At 31.8% G+C, this 24024-nt stretch overlaps 1 protein-coding gene across 1 annotated transcript; it reads right to left on the bottom strand.

Moving 5' to 3' along the window:
• Window positions 1-4321: 4321 nt before the first annotated feature.
• LOC148313115 (uncharacterized) lies at window positions 4322-22417 on the bottom strand. The gene is made up of 13 exons (XM_088267717.1): window positions 22340-22417; window positions 21466-21651; window positions 20088-20287; window positions 19211-19566; window positions 17442-17611; window positions 13560-13696; window positions 12218-12368; window positions 10646-10812; window positions 10425-10561; window positions 9480-9711; window positions 7647-7794; window positions 6110-6246; window positions 4322-5498 (listed from the first exon to the last, which is right to left on the bottom strand). The coding sequence occupies exons 2-13, from the start codon at window positions 21569-21571 to the stop codon at window positions 5430-5432; spliced, it is 2010 nt and encodes a 669-aa protein (XP_088123843.1). The 5' UTR covers window positions 21572-21651; window positions 22340-22417; the 3' UTR covers window positions 4322-5429.
• Window positions 22418-24024: the final 1607 nt, after the last annotated feature.

The raw sequence follows: 24024 nt of genomic DNA, 5'->3' as shown, positions 1-24024 counted from the left end.
ACTCAAGTGGTAAAAAAACAAGAATTTTATTTACAATTTCATCATGTCTTACCATAAAGAGAATGCCGAAACAATAAATAAAAGTAAATATTTTTAGTCTATACGTTTTATGTCCTCCTATAAAGTAATTAGGGTAGAGTTAGCCACTTTGAGGATAAGCCGATGGAAGGTGCTATGGTCATCAAAGAGATTGAATGCTGCTAACATTACAAATACTAAATTACCAGTAACATCTGCACCTTTTTCCGCTGCATAATTTTTTTGCAAAAGAGAAACTTCCTATTACATGAACACTTTGGACTATAAATAAAAAGATTTCATAATACCAGTCAAATCATTGCTTACTCTTAAATGAAATTGTAAAACATAATTTTTTAAATCGATCTCAATTCATGAATTTTAATAGAAATGTTGTATATTATATTTTATCCACAGACACATTTTGATTACAATTTCTATCAATGCCATACTCTAACATAATGAATATTTTGAGAAACATCTATATACAACATTCATTTCCCAGCCACTTCAATAAAAAATAAAATGCATAAAATGGTTCCATTACCATTTATGTATGTTTAAATCTAACTATAGTATTATTTACAGAAAACATTTATACCTAATGGGATTTTTGGATACTGTAGATATAATAACCCTATAGTATCACCCCTTCATATTGATAATTTGAACAGTAATTCATTCGGAAAATTTATTATGTACATTTCTTTTAAAGTTAGTCTATTCAGACTCTTAATTCATTTACTGATAAACAGTAAATACTCAAATATCCAGAGGAAATAGAAGGACCTTTGTTTAACTCTCTGAGTCCTTAACTATTTTATCTCTGCAAATTCACTTATTTTACTAATCAGATATTATATTAGCGATATAGATCACAGAAAAAATTACTGAAAAAAAAAACACACTGACCTATGACTTATTTTAAAACCTAGATACTTTTAATTATATAACAAACAGTATAAAAAATTGATAGGGATAGTCATTATTTTTATTTTATATATATATATATATATATATATATATATATATATATATATATATATATATATATATATATATATATATATATATATATATATATATATATATATATATATATATATATATATATATATATATATATATATACATTTTATGCAATAATGATGGGGCTCAAAGGGTTAAAAGAAAAATGTTTTCAAAAATCATTTTAATTGGATGTATATTATAGAAATCTGAAATTCATTTCATTCATAACTTGTAATTCATAATTTGTAATTCATAATTTGAAATTCATAATTTGTAATTCATAATTTGAAATTCATAATTTCTAATTCATAATTTGAAATTCATCATATGTAATTCATAATTTGGATGTAAATAATAACACGGAAAAAAATTTATACAAAAAATATAAAATTCATCTTGTTCAAAAAAACTTATATCACTCTTCAATAACCTATTCGCTCTGTACTGCGAAATACCCTAAAAGTATGTATGTACATTAAATTTCCCACAAAAATAATTTGAAAAAATGACTACATTTTACAACTTTACAAATTCACCTCAATGCAGAGTTCTTATAACATATTCATAACGCTAAGGGATAAACTCAATAAATAAGGAGAGTGGCATCCTTACTTTTGAGTATCACCAATATTTAGAAATATAAGATTAAAGCAAGTATTGTAAACATTTACATCAATTTCATATTAGTCCTTAACCCACCGACTATTAACCGGATCCACGCGGCTCGCATAACCGTTTGTTTTTACTTTGCTCCAAGTTTCGAACCTCAGTTCAACTTGGAGGGATTTTTTCATGGTGTGGAACTTTGGATAAAATAATACGTCAATCCTTGGCCTTATGACATCTGTTGAAATATCTGACTAATAATTTGTAACATCACAAGGATAAATAAAAGAACAGATCCCTCATTTTTCTTGTCCGCGCCATAATCATGCCCTATATCTGTCTCACTCTCGACGCTACGCATCGCCAGTGGGTAAGAGTGACACACCATGCGTGCTTTGATTTATTTATGTTACGATCTTATTTGTTTATATTACGATATATTTCAAGAATAATGTGACACGAGTATATTATAGAGTACCAAAAAGGCACAATGAATCCCATTGAACGTTTTTGCTTAGGAAAATAAATCGTTTCTTAACTAAATACATGATAAAAGTAATCATTTAAAAAACGGCGAAGCGTCTCTCAGGAACAAAGTGAACGCGGTTAAAAGGTTAAAGAGTTTTTCAAAAATAGTTTATTTTAACTTTATTTTAGATTAACTAAAAATTAATACACTATGAATAAAAAATGGTATCACAAACAATATTAGTGAGGAAAAATGATAACTACTTTTTGAATTTTTTTCACCATTATTGTTTTCGAAAAAAAATGTCTCAACGTTGGATTATTATCATGAGACGTCACAATCGTCAGCCACACCCCTCCTGTGCGATCTATGTTGATGTTCCGAATGTAAAATACTCATTATTATCCCGATGGAACTAGTCCAAATTAAAATCTAAGATAATGAGGTTAAAAGTTTAAAACACAATATCAACTTATAAATTCATACAAAATTTGTGGAAAAAAAGGCGTAAATTGGACTGGTTCTTTTACCATTACAATATCAATTACAATTATGGCAATCTAATTTTAATTTATCACATATATTATTGCTATTTAATTGCTCCTCAGGTCTGTAATATCAGAATTGCCGTTTTTTCATAGGTGGAGAAAGGAGACATTTAAAAAAATTTCATATGAGGTTTTTTTAGGTTTTGTTGTTGATATATAAATATCAACAACATACAGCAAGTTTTTTTTCCTGTGGTAATCATGTCGAATTTTGTGACAAAAAAGGTTATGTTCAACTCCAAAAGGTCTGTTGGAGTCACATAGAATGCTTGTGGAGACCTACGCTGATAATGCCCCATCGGAAAGGCAGATATTGATTCAGTCTGTTCAACAAAGGCAGTTTAAACTTAAGTCACATTTCTAATACAATTGCTATTTTATTGTTTATGATTACATAAACAATGCCTTAAACAAACTTACTAAATACCTAGAGAAACAAAAATCTAGAGAAAAATCTATCTTAATTTTTTTCACATTTAAATTACAACTGCTGCTTTATTGTTTATGAGTACATAAACAATGCCTTAAACTAACTTACTTAATACCTAGAGAAGCAATCTATCTTGATTCTAATATTTTATGTACATTCACATTTTAATTACAACTGCTGCTTTATTGTTTATGAGTACATAAACAATGCCTTAATCTAACTTACTTAATACCTAGAGAAACAATCTATCTTCATTCTAATATTTTATATAGTCACATTTTAATTACAACTGCTGCTTTATTGTTTATGAGTGCATAAACAATATCTTACACTAATGTAACAAATATCTAGAGAAAAAATCTATCTTATTTTTTTTCACATTTAAATTACAACTGCTGCTTTATTGTTTATGAGTACATAACAATACCTTAAACTAACTTACTAAATACCTAGAGAAACAATCTATCTTAATTCTAATATTTTATGTACAGTCACATTTTGATTACACCTGCTGTTTATCGTTTATGAGTACATAAACAATTCCTTACATTAATGTAATAAAAATCTAGAGAAAAAATATATTTTTATTCTTATATGTTATATATGTACAGTCACATTTTTATTACAACTGCTGCTTTATTGTTTATGAGTACATAAACAATTCCTAACACTAACATAATAAATATCTAGAGAAATATATATATACAACATACATTTTACAGCCATACTTTAATAAAAAATTATATACATAACGTAGATTCATTTCCATTTAGGTTAAATCTAGTCTCAGCATCATTTACATAACTTAATTTCATTAACTTTAAATTCATAGATTTCTGATGGGATTTTTGGAGGCTGTAAATAACCTTTATAATTAATTAAAAAATGGGGTATGTTCATGTTGATTTATATTAAAAATAGACCCAGTCCAATTTATGCCTTTAAGTCCACTAAATCTTAATATCTATTAAATAGTTCATAGTCTATTTTAAACCTAGAAGTTCATTATCTCAGAGTGGAATGTGGACCGATTCCTTTCTGCATAATAACGAGTATCTTACAAATGGGGGTATCAGATTGGCGTAGCGCACAAGGGATAACGTTCATGATGTCTAAATAATGATAATCCGATGGCAAAAAATGTGACACAATAAATTTAAATGATCAAACACAATGAAGGATTATAGTAAATTTGAACTTTAAAAAAATATCATATAATTCTGCTTTTTTTAATTCATGTTTTGAGTGAAAGATATTTTTGAAATTGGGAAATATGAAACTTTATAAAATTATCAAAAATTTGTATGAATTTTAATTTTTCCAACAATGGCAAAATGAACACCATTGTTCAAATAAGCAAGCATTTAATGTAGTAAAAAAACCAATGGTTGTTGAGAAAATGAGTGTTAAAATAAAATAAAAATAAAGTCTTAATAATATATGGTAGAAATGTTTGATTTGAAAGGATCAGGTTTAGATTTATTTTCATGGGACAATTAGGTTTGTCCACTCTTGGAAAAGATTAAGGACATTATTCCACATTATTCCTTTACGGGTCTAAAAGTAGGACTAATATAAAATTGTAATAAATATAAAAATACACAAAACAGTTTTACATCAATTGGATACACATTACACTTGGGTCTGTTTTCATTTCATTTGCAGAATTCGCATTAAAAAAATAAAAAATTTAGACTGAGCTTAAAAGCATGTTTCAGAATTAATAATTATTTAGTCATATCAACTTGTTCACTTTTCGAAGTGTTCTCTCAATATGAATGCTACTTTTACATTTTTTATAGTACAGTACAATCCCAATTTTCTGGGATGGATGGTGAAAAACAATCCCATATAATCGATTTCCCCATCAATCCGAAAACATGTAAAAATATCATCAAAGAGAAATTTAAAACTGCGCTATACACGCTTACTTGCTTAGTGAGACGCACGTGTTGACAGCGTGACATGACTAGAGACAACTAACCCAAAAATGGATATTTTGGAACATAATGATTTTTTGAAATATGATACAGTTAAGTATTGTTAATAGTATTGATTGCATTAGAAGCGAATAAGATCCGATCATAAGAAGATTGTGAAATATTTTTGTTTTTAAAAACATTTTTCAAATGACTTAAGTGTCCCGGAAAATCGGGAGTGTACCATAATAATACTGTAAATAACTTTTTTCCTTAATTTTAATCTATTACGTCTACCTATTTCATATATTCTTTTTTGGTGAAAATTGCAAATATTGAAAATACATTGGATAAAATATATCAAGTTAGCCACATTACATTACAACTGAAGAATATCTATTTCGCCAGACGAATATATACTGGTAACATTAGTTGCTGTCTTGTATCCAGATTGTTCTATCAGAAATGTCCTCAGATTGATCTTCATCATCATCCTCCTGCATAATAAAATTTGAAATGAAAAATATTTCATCTGTAGTATATACATACTGGAAAAGCCCGTTAATTCCAAATCGAAAGAAAATATATTATCGTGTTAATCAGCAAACCTTGTGATTTTTTTGTTTAAGAAAATCAAAGGCCGTGTATGAAATTGTTAGTTTAAATTATTTATTAAGGCAACAAAACTGTTTCAACTGTCCATTTTCTGAGGGCAACAGAATATTAACATTTCCGGGAGTACAATAATATATGTCTGACTTTCTCTGGGGAGTAGGTTCTTTTTGCATGAAAATTTTAAATTAAATTTCATGAAATTTATCAAAAGTATTACTATGGTAGAAATTATGTAAAAATAATACAATTCCCCTTCTCTAGGTTTTATTTTTATGAAAAAATTACATAAAAATGTCCACAGATGTCATTGCCATTCAAATTACATCATAACAACTGACAGACAGACTTGGGGGTTCATTAACGTCGATACTCCTTTGAGGGAAATTTTCCACCGATGTTCATTTACGTCCATACTCCCCGAAAGGTTAAAGTTGTGATTATAAGAAATGACTTATGAAAAATGCAATTATGAGAAATGACAAATTAGACTTACATCGAAACCGAAGCATGTTTTCATGTCTTTGATGGTATCACGGGACATTTTCACGTTATAACCAATTTTTCTGTTGATTTCAAAGTCGTCTTCGCTTTCTTCCTCTTCTTCCTCTTCATCTTCATCCACGTTAATAACTGGAACAAACAATATAAACAGGTGAGTCAAAAGTGAATGTAATCTCTCAAGATTTTCAGGTTGACAACTCTCAAATTTAAATACTTGCATAATCAAATTATCATTTTAGTACAGTGTTTTATTAAGTCAAAAAGTCTCATGCATGTGTTGACTTAACCGGATCCACGCGGCTCGCATAACCGTTTGTGTTTTTACAAGACATGCCTCATACGCGGCTGACATAAGCGTTTGTGTTTTCACTTTCCTCCAAGTTTCGAACCTCAGTTCAACTTGGAGGGATTTTTTCATGGTGTGGAACTTTGGATAAAATAATACGTCAATCTTCGGCCTTATGACATCTGTTGAAATATCTGACTAATAATTTGTAACATCACAAGGATAAATAAAAGAACAGATCCCTGATTTTTCTTGCGGTCGGTAATTAGTCCGCGCCATAATCATGCCCTATATCTGTCTCACTCTCGACGCTACGCATCGCCAGTGGGTAAGAGTGACACACGATGCGTACTTTGATTTATTTATGTTACGATCTAATTTGTTTATATTACGATATATTTCAAGAATAATGTGACACACGTGTATTATAGAGTACCAAAAAGGCACAATGAATCCCATCGAACGTTTTTGTTCAGGAAAATAAATCGTTTCATAACTAAATACATGATAAAAGTAATAATTAAAAAAACGGCAAAATACAGCCGCGCACGAGCGTCTCTTAGGAACAAAGTTAACGCGTTTAAAAGGTTAATATGAATTAATTGGAAAATCCTGTTAGAAAAAATTTAGAACAGTGAGATCACACAAAGCTAAGATTTGGAATAGTAAGTCAATTGTAAACTCTTGTCCCGAGTAGAAAGATTTTTTTTAGTTCAATTTAAAATGCAGTAATATTAATTCAAGGTATTTCTGTTGATATTTAAACTAACTAAATGGTGCAGGACGCAGCAATCTATGGTCACAACTGACGTCAAGAAAAGGCAATTTAGTTGGCTAGGCTACATATACGGATGCCACCCGAGAGCCACCATCAAGCTTGCCTCTTTTACAATGCATCAAGTTCCCACTACCCAGTACATCCACTGTTGACAATGCACCGATAGTTCTCGTCTGAACTTCGAGACATGAACCTTACTGGTAGGATGCAAGGGGGCTGTCAGCAAAACAGAATAGCCTAGATGCAGTTTGTGGACCCCATATGCTCCACATAGGGATCAGATGTAAATAAGTAAGTAGTTAACTACTTACTTTACTTACTACTGATTTATATCATCCCAATTATTTTTTTAAATCTGTTATCAAAGAGAAATATGTAATTTCTGGTGAATATATATTTGTGATGTTGGACAGATGATAGATATATGCGATTCCCTATAAGTAGTTCACACAAAATAAAATATACCAGTTTTATTTTGCTTGAGATGGTCAAAGCTTCTCCGTCCATTTGTAACTATATTCTCAGCATCATTGTTTTCTCCTTGCAGTTGGAACACTTCGAGCACCACATAGTCGTCTTCCGATTCCATCGAGGAACAGGATATCACCTTCACCTACAATCAAATGACACATTACTAAATCATTAATAATTTCATCAAGTACCCATGTTTCATATGACAAAAACAATTGTACACAACTACATAATTGCTGCAAATGCAAAACAAAACAATCGCCAAACATTTTTGAAATCTGAATTCGCGGTAATATTTTGGGAGTCAGATGCAATAATACATTTTACTTGGGTCGCAGAACTTATAATTATTAATAGATTCGCACATTACTATTCAAGGTACACGTATCGCTCTAAAAAAAAGATTGCATGAATGTTACAATATCCGTGTTGTAATCCTATGTAAGACTTTGTATGTATACACACATGTATTTCACATTCAAAACATCCTACGTGCATAAAGACCCTTATCAAATGTAGAACTTTTCTTTAAATTTCCAAAAGTGCAATCTGCAGTATCATCCATGTACTGACTCAAGTCACTAGTAGACTCAAAGTCACGACTGAGATGATAAGTAAGCTGACAACGTAACTCGCACATTGTGCATTAAAACTTATGTGCGTGTGTATATATATGAATAATGTTTTTCGAGACAAAATTTGGTGGCCTCGAGTTTCACCACTAAACAAGCTATAATATTCTATAAGTAGTTCGAAGCTAGTTTTTTTTTATGTAATTTTTAAATTTGTTTTTTTTTTAGTCTTCAGTTAAGATATGAATAAAACTTGACTAGCATAAAACGGCTTAAGATTTGGAAGTGAAAATTAATACATATGTTTTCCCTCTTTATACATCCATAAATAAAATTCCCATTTCCACTCAAACTCTGAAACTGAGAACACTTTTATTCTTCATATATTCAAACATCATTATTTTACAAAGTTTTATAAATAACACACCTCAGTGCAAAAACTTTACATCCTGGGCAAGTTCCCTACCTATGTTACCGTAGCACATTAAACCCCAAATAAGATGTGCTTATAACCATAAATAACAAATCACCCATTTGCTGCAAAAATGAGACAATTCAAAAATGTTTGTTTGATTACGATAAATTTGAAATTGATGGGACTAATTTGTTAAAAAATATTTCAAATATATATTTTATTAAAACTCTATTTACCATTATATTTTCCATTGACAAACTAATGACTATGTTCCAAAAGTAGTTTGTATTTTTATGGCAAAATAACAACAACAAAAATTAAATCAAGAAATGCCTTTTTATTTATTGTAACTGAAGACAGTTGGTAGAATTCCATATTGAATTGTTGGGTAATTTATCCAAAATTAAACAAGATTTATTGGATTTGAATTCTACATTTATTTATGTATTATAAAGAGATTATCAAACACTCGAGTGTTTGATAATGTCTTAATAAGACGAAACGCTTCACGTATTAACATATACATTAATAAATGTAGAATTCAAATCCAATAAACCTTGTTTAATTTTGGATATATTACCCAAAAATTCAATTGTCTTTTTGTTGTTGTTTGTATTGTTTTTTTTATTTTTATGTATAAATTAAAACGGAAAGTCAATGCGAATGTTTCTTTTTGGGCTATCCTCTAATTATGGGTGTCATCGCTGCAAACGGCGTAGACTGACAGCTCAGACGGTAGGTCGGTTCCACCAATCCTGAGTTTTATTCACAATTTTGCTTTTATAAAATATTCCAATGTTGCAGCAAAGGAGCGAGGCAAATTAGTAATACAGCACAGACCGGTTGTCCGTCGATAATGTGCAACTTCTTCTGGCGCCCCAGCTTGAGGGCCAGGCTCTTCTCGTGGACGGAGGAGTGCGGGTCGTGCATGGCCATGTGGCGGATCAGGTTCCCCTTGTGACGGAACTGCCTCCCGCACTCCTGACACTCGTTGCTCTTCTCACGAGGACTCGGCGGGATGTAGTTTGGATTGTGGTACAAGTTCTGGTGGCGTTTCAGCAACTGCTTTTGCCTGAAATAAATCAATAAGACTGAATAAATGGGATTTTATTATGTAAGTAATATCAATCTTTTTGTTTTTAAATATTAAATATTAATTGCCCGCCTCCGTGGTGTAATGGTTAGCGTGTTGGAGGTCCCAGGCTTGATTCCCAGGGAGGGTTGAAAATAAATATTAGTGATTTTACACTCTTCTTTTTATTTAATACTACCCTGGACTGGTCCCTGAAGTGCAGGGGTGATTACCTTGCTTTCATGTAAGTAATGATCAAGATTACACTGTGTCGATACGATGCACTGTCTTATGCACCATTGGGGGCAGATAAGGCTTAGAAGAAGAATTTATTTTTAAGCACCGAGTCGAGACGACACAATAACAAAGGTTCATCTATATCTTAAATCACCTACTTGAAAAACCAAAATTATTTTTCCCTCAACAGTCTTCCCTAATAGTCACAGTGTACAAAGAAATTTTAAAGACAAACAATGTCCCAAAATGATAAGCACTACAAGAGAACTTGTAACACATATATACGCGATAGTGTATAAGTATAAGGCATACATAATAATGAAGCATATTCGTATAAGGCATACAGAATAATGCAGCATATTCGTGATTCATTTCATGAAGAAATCAGGTATCGATCCAGGGTCTAATTTAAATATAAGAGCACGGTGTAACAGTTTCTACTGTAACAAGAGTAATAATAAACTAATAGTATTCACCTGAATGTTTGATCGCACTTCTCACACGCGAAGGGTTTCTCATCGGTATGTATAAGCAAGTGAGAATCCAGATGACGTTTAGATGTAGATGCATATGGACACATGTCACACTTGAAACACTTTTCCCCATTGTGGGTCTGTAAACAAGGACAAAATAGTTATTTCATTTTTCTCATTTTTTAGTAACATTGATTTATTGTACGATCGCTAATAGACAATACCTTAATGTGCATCTTGAAACTGTATCGGTCAGGGAAAGATTTTCCACATCTCATGCATTTCAGGGGTTTATCAGAAGTATGAAGCTTCTGCACGTGGATGCGAAGATCAGTTTTACGGCCGCAAGTTGTCGGACACAGCACGCAAGGATAGATTGGTTTCTCACCAACTAAAATAATAAATATTTCAAATAAAATGCAAATTTACATATATTCAATCTTAACTGTTTTTATCATTGAGGGATGATGAATTCATGTCGATATATGAATGGATCAACAATAAAAAAAATGTTAATTGTTGGTAGCCGACTTATTTGGATTTTTAATTTAAGTTTTATTTAGTAAATACCACTACTTCTCAAAATCTATTGAGATACATGTTTCAATGCATTCTGCATCATTCTCAAAAGCCATAATAGATTTTAAGAAATTATGGTAATTACCAAGTAAAACTTAAATTAAAAATGTATAGATATTACCACAAAGTGACTGCTGAATCATTTAACCTTTCCCTTATGTTGCGAAAAACTTCCGCGTGCAACAGTGATATGTATTTTGTACACCATTTAAAAATGTGATTTAAAAACGGGAAAAATGTAAACATATCCCTAAATGTTGCTTTTATTGACCATATGAAAATGTATCAATTTTGTAATGTTAGCTCTGGTAAGTATCTGAAAACGAGAAAAAAATGCAAGTAGCCGCAATAGCTGGTGTTGCGACACGACCGCCGCGGTGGACGATTTGCGCACTAACAAACACGCTATGACGGTGTGCGTGTATGCAAAGCATGGCACGCACACACTGGGAAAGGATTGTGTATTGCTGATTTTATCACCAATTTTTCACAAATTATTTATTTCTGTCCCTGCAGATGAATAACTTTATATTATAATACTTTAATGTAATAAGTAATTATGTAGATTTATATTATCCATTGACACTTCGTGATGGAATTGCATTTTTAATTTATTATTAGATTAAAACCAATATTTTTAGCTTTTCCAGTTTTTTATTTGACCAGCGACCGGGTTTCGTCGTTACCGACATCACCAGTCTGATGATGTCGGTAACGACGAAACCCGGTCGCTGGTCAAATAAAAAAGTGGAAAAGCTAAAAATATTAGTTTTAATCTAATAATAAATTAAGTAATTATATTACGAAGGAATACAAAAATTCTTAGCCTGTATCTATTATACTTTTTATTGATATTCTCATTTTAAAAGTCCAGTTGTAGTAAATACATATCACCGCGTGGGAAAGGTTAATGCCTTATTTCCAACCTAAAAAGGGGGTTGAAATCTTGAAACTGCAAATACCTGTTCGTTTTTTGAATAATAGAAAATTGTCATAATTTTCATTTGGATGTTTAGCAAAATGATTTTGATAATAAAATCTGTAGATGTAGTAGAATAAAAGCCCAAGTAATCATCATAATTGAATTGAAGATAATATGATGGTGCCATGTTCAACGGACATCCCTGATTTAAATCTGCGATGAAACAATACTTTTATTAAAATTATAACTAATTTAAAATTGGAACTAAAAAATAAATAAATTAAAACCTACTTACTGTTATGAATCAGTTTGTGAGCTTTAAGAGAGTTGGATTGGGTGAATTTCAACTTGCAGAACTCGCACTCGTATGGCTTCTCATGAGTATGTGTTCTCATATGGCGTTTGAGCTTGAAAGTATCTGGCGATGCGTATGTACAGTGCTCGCACTATAATATAGAAGAAAATAAATCAACAACTCGGTAATTTTCTCAGCATCAATCTTTTAAAATACAGATCAGATAAAAAGATGACGTATCAAAAACTCTATTAATACTATGGAGCGATGACTTTGGCTTGGATAGGTATAGGTGTACATTATATTTTATTGAAATATTAATTTGTGGTTACATTGGTGATTTTAACATCAATGAAATCTGTTTTACAGTCTAAGGAATCTGAAGAGTTTGACAAAACCTCAAAAAGCAAAATCAAATGCAAAAATTAAATTTAATACATTTGATTCATAAGTTTTCAAAATGTTTTTTTTTGTTGTTGTTGTGGTTTAATACTCTTCTAAAATTGGAAGAAAACACAGAAAAATTCAATTTAAACTTATTCACTTTGGAGATACTAACATAAACATAATTATAAAATACAGATATTCATTTCTACATCCTCAATATCTCACTGTAGTATGATGTTTATAATTGATACTAGATGAAACATGATATCAGGAAATAACTATATTGGCACTGTATATTTTAAAATTGACATTCCATGCAAGATATATTGCATCAAAATGGCTACATCAGAACAGTTTGACGCTTCCATTGCCGTTTTTCCCATAAATATAAAAATATATGTGAGAGGGGCTAGATGATTTTTGGAAAATTAAAAATTTATTTGATAAATCTTAAATATAAAGCACTTTTTGATTTTGATTAATGAATTGTGAGTAAATCAAATAAAAACAAAAAACAAAGTAATGCAACATTATTTGTTGGATAACTAATAGATTTATGTATTTTTTCATACACAATGATAAAAACAACACAAATAGTAGGCACATAGATGTTATAAAATGCCTCTGTGTATAGTGCTACTTTTTTTCTTCATGTTTTAGATTAGGTTAGACATTAGCACTTCCTGCTTTCTAGGTTTGAAACCGCATCACAGTCTCCGAGTGACAGTATGGGTGTAATGCTGTAAGGTTAGCAAGGAATGGGGAGGTGGGTGGCAGACCTGGAAGGGGCGTTCGCCGGTGTGCGTACGCATGTGCTGGCGCAGCTTAGAGGCCTCCACGCAGGCGTAGGAACACATTGTGCATCGGTACGGGCGCTCGCTGGTGTGGCGGTAGCGCTTGTGTCGCGACAGTTCACCTGCAACACACTCACATTGGAGAGGGGGACATAGCGTACCTGGTAGGGGCGTTCTCCCGTGTGGCAACGAACGTGGCGCTTCAGCTTGGACAATTCCACTGAGGCGTATTCGCACTCGCTGCACTTATGTGGCTTTTCATGAGTGTGTCTATATCTCACATGTCGGACGAGTTCGCCTGCCAACGTACAATACAATAAGGAACTTCAGTGAAACATGAAAATTGATTTGATACAGTAAAAGCTAATGATTCGATAATTCCGCTATATTTTTTTGTTAGTATTTGTTTTCATATATTTTGCGATTAACATGAACAAAATTCTTTCAAACGTATCCGCGTCATATCAGTCTATAGTTAGCTGATGACAACAGCTATGGGAGCTGTCACTTTTTTAAAGAATATTGGTCAAGAATCAAAAAAGGGTTAATACTACTAGTACTACGATCAAGCCATTTTCCTGCAGGGGTAGGCAAAGAGTATGGAACACCATACTCGTTTGTCCTGACATAACACACTCCTAGCTTCCTCTACATCCATACATCTAGTAATACATGCCCTCCTGTTAAGTAGACTTTTGACCAGACTTTTCTGACTAATTTAGTGGTCCGAGTCAAGCATTAAAAAGTATAAATTTAATAAATCATCACACAACTATCGCAATAATAATTAGGGTTATAACTTTTTTTTTACGATATCGCTAATCCTTTCATTTTGACATTTAACATAAAGTCCAATAAAATAAAGGTCTTGTCATATGTTAAGTAATTAATCGACCAATGAAAACAAATACACCAGAGACAGTTCATTAAATACTGAACAGGTAAATTATAGGGGAAGTATCTGTAGTATTTAATGACAGCGGTTACATTTGGTTAAGGATATTAAAAATGTTAATTTTAACTGTATAAGGAAGGGTTCGATACAGGGGGAAAGGACCAGATTAATTTATTTTTTACTAGACTTTTTATTGCATAAAGGCAATTCATAAGTAACTGTTTTTTAAACATTTTCTATATTTAATATTGTTTTAACACCCAATTTAAAGTTTCATGATATACAAGCCTATATTTTACAAGCATTATGATATCTATTATTTTATTTTGATTTGTTACTATGCAGCGACGATACGTAAGCAGAGAAAACTAACATGCAGTGTTTAGTGCAATGTAGTAGATTATTATATATTTTTTTGTATAAATACAGAATTATATCGTGGGTATACTGGCAAAAAATATTTACTCTAAAATCCCTGTTTGAATAACCCCTGTTATTTAAACCTTTTAGCCAGAATAAAATACCCACTTTTAAACTTTAAGTTGAATTTACTTTTAAAACCACATAAATTTGACATTCCAAACTACTTAGTGTATTTTGCCAGTTTATAGAACGTTGAAAATCTTATAATACTGCATCATTAAGACAAAATTGCATATTCTCGAGTTAACGTTTTTTGCCAGTACACCCACGATATATTATATATACATATGTTTATTTATATATATATATATCAGGACCTCTTTAATCCGAACCCTCGCTAATCCAAACACCTCTGTAATACAAATGCAACTCATCCCTCCCTCGCTTCTTACAAAAGGGCAACAAAAAAAGGCAAGAAACACAAGAATGGGACCGGTGAAAGAGAAGAAATATTTGATGCTGATGCAGTAGCTAGTATTCCCCATTGAAGCGCGGTGTCTGCCTTAAATGGGCTGACCAAGGGGTTATTCCTGTGCCGGAGAAGATGCTTTTACACAAATTGCGAGACAAAGCTTGTCATTAAATAAATCTCGACCAAGTAAAATATTTGATTTCTTTAAAAAAGTTTAATAAATACATATAAAATTTGACAATGGGTATTTGTTTTATTTGATAAAAATACTATACAGATTCTCTGTACTGTAATCCGAATGCTCTACTAATCCGAACAAAGGGTACATTTTCGGTATTCGGATTGAAGAAGTCCTGCTGGATTAAATTAGTTTTATATTTTTGTTATAATTACTTCTGTTACTTCATACACTAAATGCTTTAATCCAATGATTTATTTATGTAAGTCTAAGGAGCTTGTGTTTCAAAATCAGCAAGACTCATGTTGTAGCTCAATGGGGGTCACTAACTACTAGACCACAAGCCACAACACGACCAAATAATACCACAACTATATGCGTATAAATAATCAAATACCTTTTGACCTTTTTTGGTCGTTGTTTTGTTTTTTCTTTCCAAAATTATTAACTTATGACATACTTTCATTCAACTGTCAATATATTCGTAGTTTTAATACAGCTTTAGAAAATATTTCTTATTAAAATTTGTTTATTAATATTTTTGGGAAATTTATAAATAAATAAAAATGAGCACTGAAATTCCTTATTGAATGGTGTTGTGCGATTATCTCGAAACGCCACAATATACTTTTGTCTAGTATGAATCTGTGATTATCTCAACATTTTTTTTGGAGATAAAACTTGTATCATATGTGGATATAAAATTGCTAAATAAAAAATAAATAAAAACACAAGATATATTTTTTTAAATTTTGCATAAACATGTTATTTTACATCAATACATGTCAATATGTTATTCACTCGTACAAATTATTATAAATATACTTATTATGAAATAAGGACGGTAGACAAACATGTTATTTTAATATGTGCAGAAATTCTCTACATAAAGTAGATATGACCGTATCGCAAAATTGCAACTTTTTTGTTAGAAATAACAAAATAATTACGTTGCAATGATATTTACTAGTAGTACGGAACAAATTAAATTAAAATTTTCTTTTGGTCTATGCTCAAGTTCATTTGGCTATAATTTTTTCAAAACTCTGCATTTGATCATTACAACACAAATCGTAAAATATTCATTATCAATATTTCTTATTCTTTACCATTGGCATTTTTCTAAGAAATATCTTTTTGATTTTACATCGCTACAGCAATAATTGTGTGAATAAAATATTGTCCAAAATAATATTAAATGATTTGAATGAGATTTATAATTTTTTTAAATAATAACATACATATGTAAGAAAACGTTATTCATTAGTGAACATGGTTAAGTGAAATATTAAAATATTAATAGAATTAAATTTTATAATTAAAATGTAACTTTATTTTAAAATCACTATTTATAGTGATTTTAACAAAGTTACATTTCAAATATAAAATGGATAATCATAAATTTAGTGCTTAAAATATCAATTATAGAAATTAAATTTGTTTTGCACTTTATGTAAAAAAAGTCTAAATTGGATTGTATTTACTTGATCTTCGATAATCTTGATCTTAAAATTAGATTTTATTAAAAGCAGGCTATAAATCCAGTATGACAAAGCTTCATATTGACAAATGTTCAGTAGAAGCCGGTTATACTACTTTTTTTTATAACGCGCATTCTGATATACTGAGCGCCTTTTTTTTCGCCATTTTTGTTTTAAGATGAAATAATCTATCATGTCCTAACAGACGGGGATATAATTGAAAATGTAAACAACAAAATGAATTTAGAGGAAGTCGACAAAGACGTGCAATATGAGGATTCGGTTGATGTTCCAACATACCAAAAAGCGGTGCAAGAATTAGAGATTGTAATTGGATGGCTAGAAGTACAATATTTTGACCCAATAAAAACATCATGCAGTTAGTTTCCATGAAAAATTATATTTTCAAAAAAAAAAGAACCTTTGCTAAAAAAACAGCAAGAGATAACTGTTTCGTTGTGTTATGATTTTTACTTTTATTTATATAAAAATGTAAAAGAATAATAAGGTTTTGGAGAACTCGTTTATAACGCAGGTCTGACACACCACCCGCAAAACAGCGTTATAACTGACTTCCACTTTACTTGTATATATACATATATACATACAAATGAACAAACATTTAGGATCATATAAAAAATGTTGGATATTTACCTGAAGTGGTGAAAGCGCTTTCGCAGAATCGACACCGGTGCGGTTTGATCCCAGTGTGTGTGTTCACATGATTCTGCAAAGATGCAAGAGTCTTAAAACCGCGCTCACATACAGAGCACTTGTGCGGTCGTTCTTCTGAATGAGACTTCATATGCCTAGATAGCAAGTACCTGGAAATAAAGGAAATTATAATTATTTTTGTGTAAAAAAAAATATCACCGTTTCTTTTCATTTTATTATTCTTATTAATTCATTATTTTTTCATTTCATTGTATAAAAAAAAATGTTGTAAAACATATATGGCTGACTAAGTATTGCACCCACCACTTTGTCAAGCTGGAATAAAGAATTATTATTATTATTATTATTATTATTATTATTATTACTACCCCGACCCTAATTAGTATACCAATTAGGGTTATATACTAATCACAAATAACCACAAACCTAACTGATATGTACAATGTTTTTTGGTGTCTCGCGCTGTACCAAAAGTAAGGAAATAGAATGCTTATAAACGTGTACCGTTCTCTACCAACAGTATGTTTATGATGCTTTTAAGAGTTTCCTGCAAATAATGTGTTAAAAAAGTTATTAACCCTTTGGTCCGTTCGCCCATACCAGGTACAGGCACCCCTGCGAAGAAATAGCTCAAACAGATTTTTCTTTATTATTTTATGGGGTGGTTTAATGTATTCTCGCAGGGTATCTCTGTGTGCATGAATCGTAGTGGACTCTGTCAATTATTATTTGTGTTATTTTGTATGTTTCAAACATATCTTAATATCATATATTTGACATAAAAACCTGTTCATCTTCATTAAAACTTATCAAAGGGTGAAATTGTGGTAGAGTGGGCTTGTACCATAAACTCAATACAAAAACTATTCAATTATTTTTCCCTCATTAGTATGTATAAGTTTGCCAATGTACGAGGTATGTGGAGGTTTGCTTAAACACATGACGTAAAACTTTTGCTTGGCAGTTTCATGATTTTGGTTGTAAATCACTTCAACAGAAGCTGCAGAGATATTTCAAGTGGCATTTAAAAATTCCGTAGCATAGTGATAAAACAGTTTCATCGTTTATCTATATCCGCTCCCCAGGCAAAGCAAATGGAGCCCACAAGCTCTTCTGTTAGCTCCCAACTCCCTTGCATCCTCCCAATGTAAGCGTCCCGAAGTTCAGACAAAATTGCCAACGGATTGTCACAGTGAATGTCCTGAACGATGGAAACCTGATGCCTTGTAAAAAAAAAAAGTAACCTTGATTCGGGCTCTCGGGTGACATGCAAAGCACACGGCATACCCAACTGAATCATGTTTTCTTGATGACAAAATACCAAAAAGAGTTGACTGACTTTAAAATGTGAATAACAGAGAAATATAAGTTAATGATCATTTAAATACACCATTTATATTAAAATTTTCAATCCACTCTAGAAGTTGTTTCTTGCAAGTAAAATTTAGAAACTTATTGTTTTTTTTTAAGTTTTAATCAATATCTCAGAAACATTGTAAATGGAAAATCAAATTTTGCAGATATTATAATACTAAATGGAAAATCAAATTTTGCAGATATTATAATACTATTAATTTTAATTTATTTACGGCTAGTGCCTTCAACAATATTTTAAAAATATGTACAATAACAATACACTAATAAAAATCATCACTATCAGCGAGCAGTGAGAGAGTGAAAAAAAACATTAAAATTTATCCATTATTAGATGGGGAAGAAATGCTGAGAAAGTAATTATATAAATGTACCTTTTAGGACTGGTATAGTTGCAATAATTGCACATGTGAGCAGGTGCAACATATTGAGACTTCTTCTGTGGAATTTTGACAATGGTAGATTTATCATCTTCTTCATCAGAATTAATGATATTGGAAACCTCAGTTAATTCCTCAGTCTCGTCGAAATCGTACACAGTCAGGCTGCTATCTTGTTGTTCAATGACTTCACAGTTCTCTAAAGCCTGGATCTTGGTCTCGTTAGGCTGCTGGACGATAAGGACGTAGCTGACTTCTCCGTTAGTAGCTTCCGAGGGTACGATAGTCACCGTCTGGTACACTTGTCTGGGTAGTAACACTTGACTACCAGAGTCATCATTTATTGTTATCTGAAATTAGACGAGATAAAAAATGTGACAAAGCATTTTTAAATTTGAAGGCTGCCATTTTCCGTTATATATATTTACAAGTAATTAATACTCTCGACCCTTTGATGAGCTGGCTACTCAATGTCAAAGGTTGTTGGACTGTTGCGAAGCACATGTTTGTGACATGTGAATATATGCAAAATGTAAAACGAATTTCGTTTATTACTTTTCATTAAATGCCATCTAGGGATATTTTTGTGTGGCGTAGAAATTCAGACCATAAAGGAGAAAACAACAAAGGATAGACGTGTTGGAGATATGGTGATGGAAACAGATGCTATCCATATTAAAACCTAGAACTGTCCGACGACTTTTGATGCATGAAATACCTTATTACTAGATAGTGTCGTCTGAAGAATACTCATTTAATAGAAGTAATTAACATATTGAGAGTCAGCATGTTAGTTTTATTTTCACTGCACTTGCAATAAATATGTAATAAATATGTAATATAAAAATTAAAAGTTCAAATAAACACATACTTCTTCATCTTGTGATACAGAATCCACAATGGTAACATCGTCGTCACCAGTTATGGTCAATTCTGTTTCATCCATACTGCCTTCGGCAATAAAGGTAGCTTGAGAGTCGGATGAAGGCTGGAAATAGTAATGGCCTTGTTCATCCATGAAGTATGTTCCTGGTTCATTGTTATCATCTAACATTTCCCCGTCTTCAGTAGCTATAAAACAAACAAATCTAGTAAATAAGAGGTTTACAAAAACAAACTACAACACATAACATAAATACAACTCCATGAATTTCACCGCCCAATTATTCCATGAAAAATCAATTCATTTTATTTCGATATGTGTAGGACGACAAAATAATTGAAGTATAGAAAAAATCCACACTGTATCCCACAAACGGTTTTAAAAATAAGATCAGTTTTAATAGTGGACAGTCTGAATAGCCATCATGGCACTATTCAGATACACCCTGGGACAGTAAGAGCACTTATGCACTACACAGAATTTTACTGTCCGGCAGTCCGGTGTTTTTCGGTCCGATGTAGCATAAAAAAACCGATTATGGGCTTATGCACTTGTCCGTCTTTACCCGGATTGGTGTGGCGCAGGGGTTTCGACTCGTAAGCGTCAAAAAATAAAAAAGGATAAATTTGATGGGAAGAGAATTATCAATAGAAAAATAGAAATTCATAGGTGCCTACGAAGTGCAGCATCGATTTTAGCGACCTATTTTTGCTTTATTATATTGCTGGTAATCATTGTTTTACTTTTGGTTGCGGTGATATTGCAAGGGAATTAAAATCAGAATTGATTTCGCTTTGAGATTTGCTCTGTTCCCCTACATACACCTGCTATATTTATCTTTATTTTCTATTTTTATATGTATTTTAAGTCTATTTATATTTTTAGTGCCTTCAAACATCTTGTAATGAATATTTCAATAGTGATTTACCATTGTAAGCCCAAGTTAAGAAACCATTACTAATCGCCTGAACTCTTTTCATAAGTGTCGCGTTTTAGCCGTGACCTTTCTATTTTCGTTTACAATGAAATAAATAAATGTTGGTTGTGAAATACCTTCTTTGTAATATTCATATTGTAATTATGTAAATATGTAATACAACAAATTTCAACATAAATAACATTTGACCTGGAAATGAATGATAAAAATTTTGCGCGGCAAAGTCACGCTCAGCCGGAAGCTGAGGTGGCTGAGGAACTAGGGGAAGCTCCCCGTCGCCCGCCCCGCGAGCTCATGAATAATAAAAAACGGTCCGGTATGAAGAAAAGTAAAATGCCGAACTGTAAAATTCCGTGTAGTGCACAAGCGCACTAACAGGAAAATACTTTTAACCGTTAGTTTTTAATACATATGGTTTACCAAACTTACTTGTAATCTGTATGTTGACTTCATTATCCGACATGTCCTTTTGATAGTTTTCTAAGTAATGTTGTAAAAGTTCATTACTTTCGATGTTCTTCAAATTTTCATCCATGTTCAAATTTTCTGATGGCAAACTACCGTTCGCCAAAACTGAGATGTTATCCAGCCGTTTTGAATATCTTACTTCCTTCCCTGTACAAAAAACACAATGACGTTGATAACACATTTACATATACTGAATGAAGATATAAATATTATAAACCACCATTTCAAACGCCGCTAAATTACAGTTTGCTCAGTATTTCGCATTGGAAAATCCGAGTGCATATCGATTAATCATGGCCAACGTCTCTACACAATAAACAACACAATGTATTCTGAAACCTTACAATATGTTTTGCTGCATATCTCGCAACAAAAAGATGCAACACTAAAAAAAACTCCTTTTAAATATATGAAATTAAATATTTGAAATGCAAAGCCTTAATCACGAATGAATAAGTGTTTTCACATTGCGATGTCGAATACACAATTTCCGATGGCTGTCAAACATAAGTTTCGATTACGACAACCGGGACGCTGTCTGGCCGCCATTTTAAATGCAACATAAAATAAAACTGCGAGCACAACGTCTAAATTAGACATGTTTTACCGATAAATCTTTTGTACGCGTTCAAAAAAACAAACCAACAACCCATTGACTCCGGAGGTCTTAAAAATAATATAAATTTCCACCTACAGCACTGCCATACATTTCAAAAGCAAGCCACTGACACAACGAATGAAAAGAAAAACCGAAAAAATATCATGAAGATAAACACAGCAATGATATATTTTTTTTAAAATTAATAAATAGATAACACATTGATGTTTAACTCACCAAAAAATAATTTGATAGTATTATTGCGAGCGCAAATCGAAGCGCCAGAGCTCCCACCGCGGACGGCGACAGACAGACAGAGATAGACATAAACCATAGATTACAAAAAAATGTATATTGCCAGTCTTCAAAATGGCAAATATGTTATTATTATCAACATAACTCTAGGTAAGTACTTCAATTCAACGTCGAGGAAAATGGTTCTTATGTAAAATAAAATCATTTTTTATACAATCTAGCCCAAAGGAAATGTTAAACTGAAATTGAAGTAAAAAATTATACTATAAATTTATTTTTCTTTAGCTACTGAGGTGGATTAATTTCACGTAACCACTGACGTGGGGGCCTCAGAGACCCGTATATATATTTGCTTATATTTAAAAATATTTACGTTTTTTAGTGTTAAGTGTTTGATAATTAGCTTAAGTGGATATGTTTAAATTAAATTAAATATTTTTTTGTGTATTTTTTTTTAAATTAATACACACAATCTGTGCAAACTTGCTTTGCACATTGAAGGCATACATGTTGATTTCCTTTGAAGCTTAGAAGGACATTATGTGACCCCTTTTTCTTGGTTTCGAATTTGATCAACTTCTTGTCGGTCTGGTACAGGTATATCCTTTCCTAGCACACGTGCCAAATTCAAACGTAGCTCACGTGTTAACTTTTCGTTCAACGTTCGTTAGCTTTAGATTTGAGAAGTTAGTTAAAATGTGAGGTAAAAGTTTGTTTGTCTAATTATATTATGTTGAGGAACTCGAACGGCTCTAGATAGTGGTTGACGCATTTATTTGTAGCGAATTATCCCATAAAAGAATTGAATTAATGACAGAGGAACATCGCCATCGGACGTCTGTTCTTCGAGAACATTGTGAACATTGTCAGCCTGTTCTTCGGGTTTCGACTCACTATGTATATCTGAGTCATGCTTGTGAAGCTCCTATGTAAAGGTTTCATCAATATCTTCAGCCTTCGAACCGCTAGAGTCTTCACGATCTATCCACGACATCAGTCTCAAAATCATTGATTCCTGGCACTGCGGTTCTTCTATTTTTCGCTACATGTTGGTTATTATTATTACCGATAAATCATTTTCTACCGGACATCGTACTGGGTTCCATATTGCAAAAGTTTTTAAACTGAAGCAACAAAAAAATCAAAACTTTTTTTTTTCAAAAAAACGTTACGTGACTACTGAGGTAGGGTCGGAGAAGCCCACGATTTTTTTTCAAAATGAGTTTACTTACTGAAATTGCTTACGTGCACAGCTGTTGACAGCCTCAGTGCAACTAAACTCGAAGGTACTAGAAGGTACGTATGTGTCGTGCGGGAGGGAAGAGAATAATTCAACATTTTTACTTCTCAAGGCTTGAGCAGCTCCCACCTCAGCAGTTAAATTTTAAAGTATTGAATTTAAATAAATAATTCGTTTTATATGCAAACAATATAAGCTTGCTAAGGTATTTTGTCTCATATTTCTGTAAAATATTCTGATTTATGTAATCTGATGATGTGTTAGAGTTAAACGTGCATTCAAGAAGAGGAAAATTGTTGTGTTGTTGTGAACAGATTTATTTTTGAACCAATAATCTATTAATACTTAGTTTTATAACTTAAGAGGGACTTCCGGGTACTAGCGAGAATTAGCGTGTGATGTGAAGAATATGTATTTTTTATTAATT

Source organism: Brachycentrus maculatus, unplaced genomic scaffold, assembly GCF_059751285.1.
Source record: "Brachycentrus maculatus isolate JH-2025_06_01 unplaced genomic scaffold, ASM5975128v1 h1tg000019l, whole genome shotgun sequence".
NCBI classification, from domain to species: domain Eukaryota; kingdom Metazoa; phylum Arthropoda; class Insecta; order Trichoptera; family Brachycentridae; genus Brachycentrus; species Brachycentrus maculatus.
The sequence above is the reverse complement of the archived record's forward strand: the minus strand, read 5'-3'. Positions and strand labels throughout refer to the sequence as shown.

Excerpts from the sequence above, each read along its gene's own strand:
- LOC148313115 (XM_088267717.1), bottom strand. The coding sequence starts at position 21,571 with ATGGATGAAAATTTGAAGAACATCGAAAGTAATGAACTTTTACAACAT. Across the intron at positions 9,712-10,424 it reads AAGTGCGATCAAACATTCAG|GCAAAAGCAGTTGCTGAAAC; the intron begins GTGAATACTATT and ends GATTTATTTCAG. Across the intron at positions 6,247-7,646 it reads TCTCAAGCAAAATAAAACTG|TTATTAACGTGGATGAAGAT; the intron begins GTATATTTTATT and ends TGTTTGTTCCAG.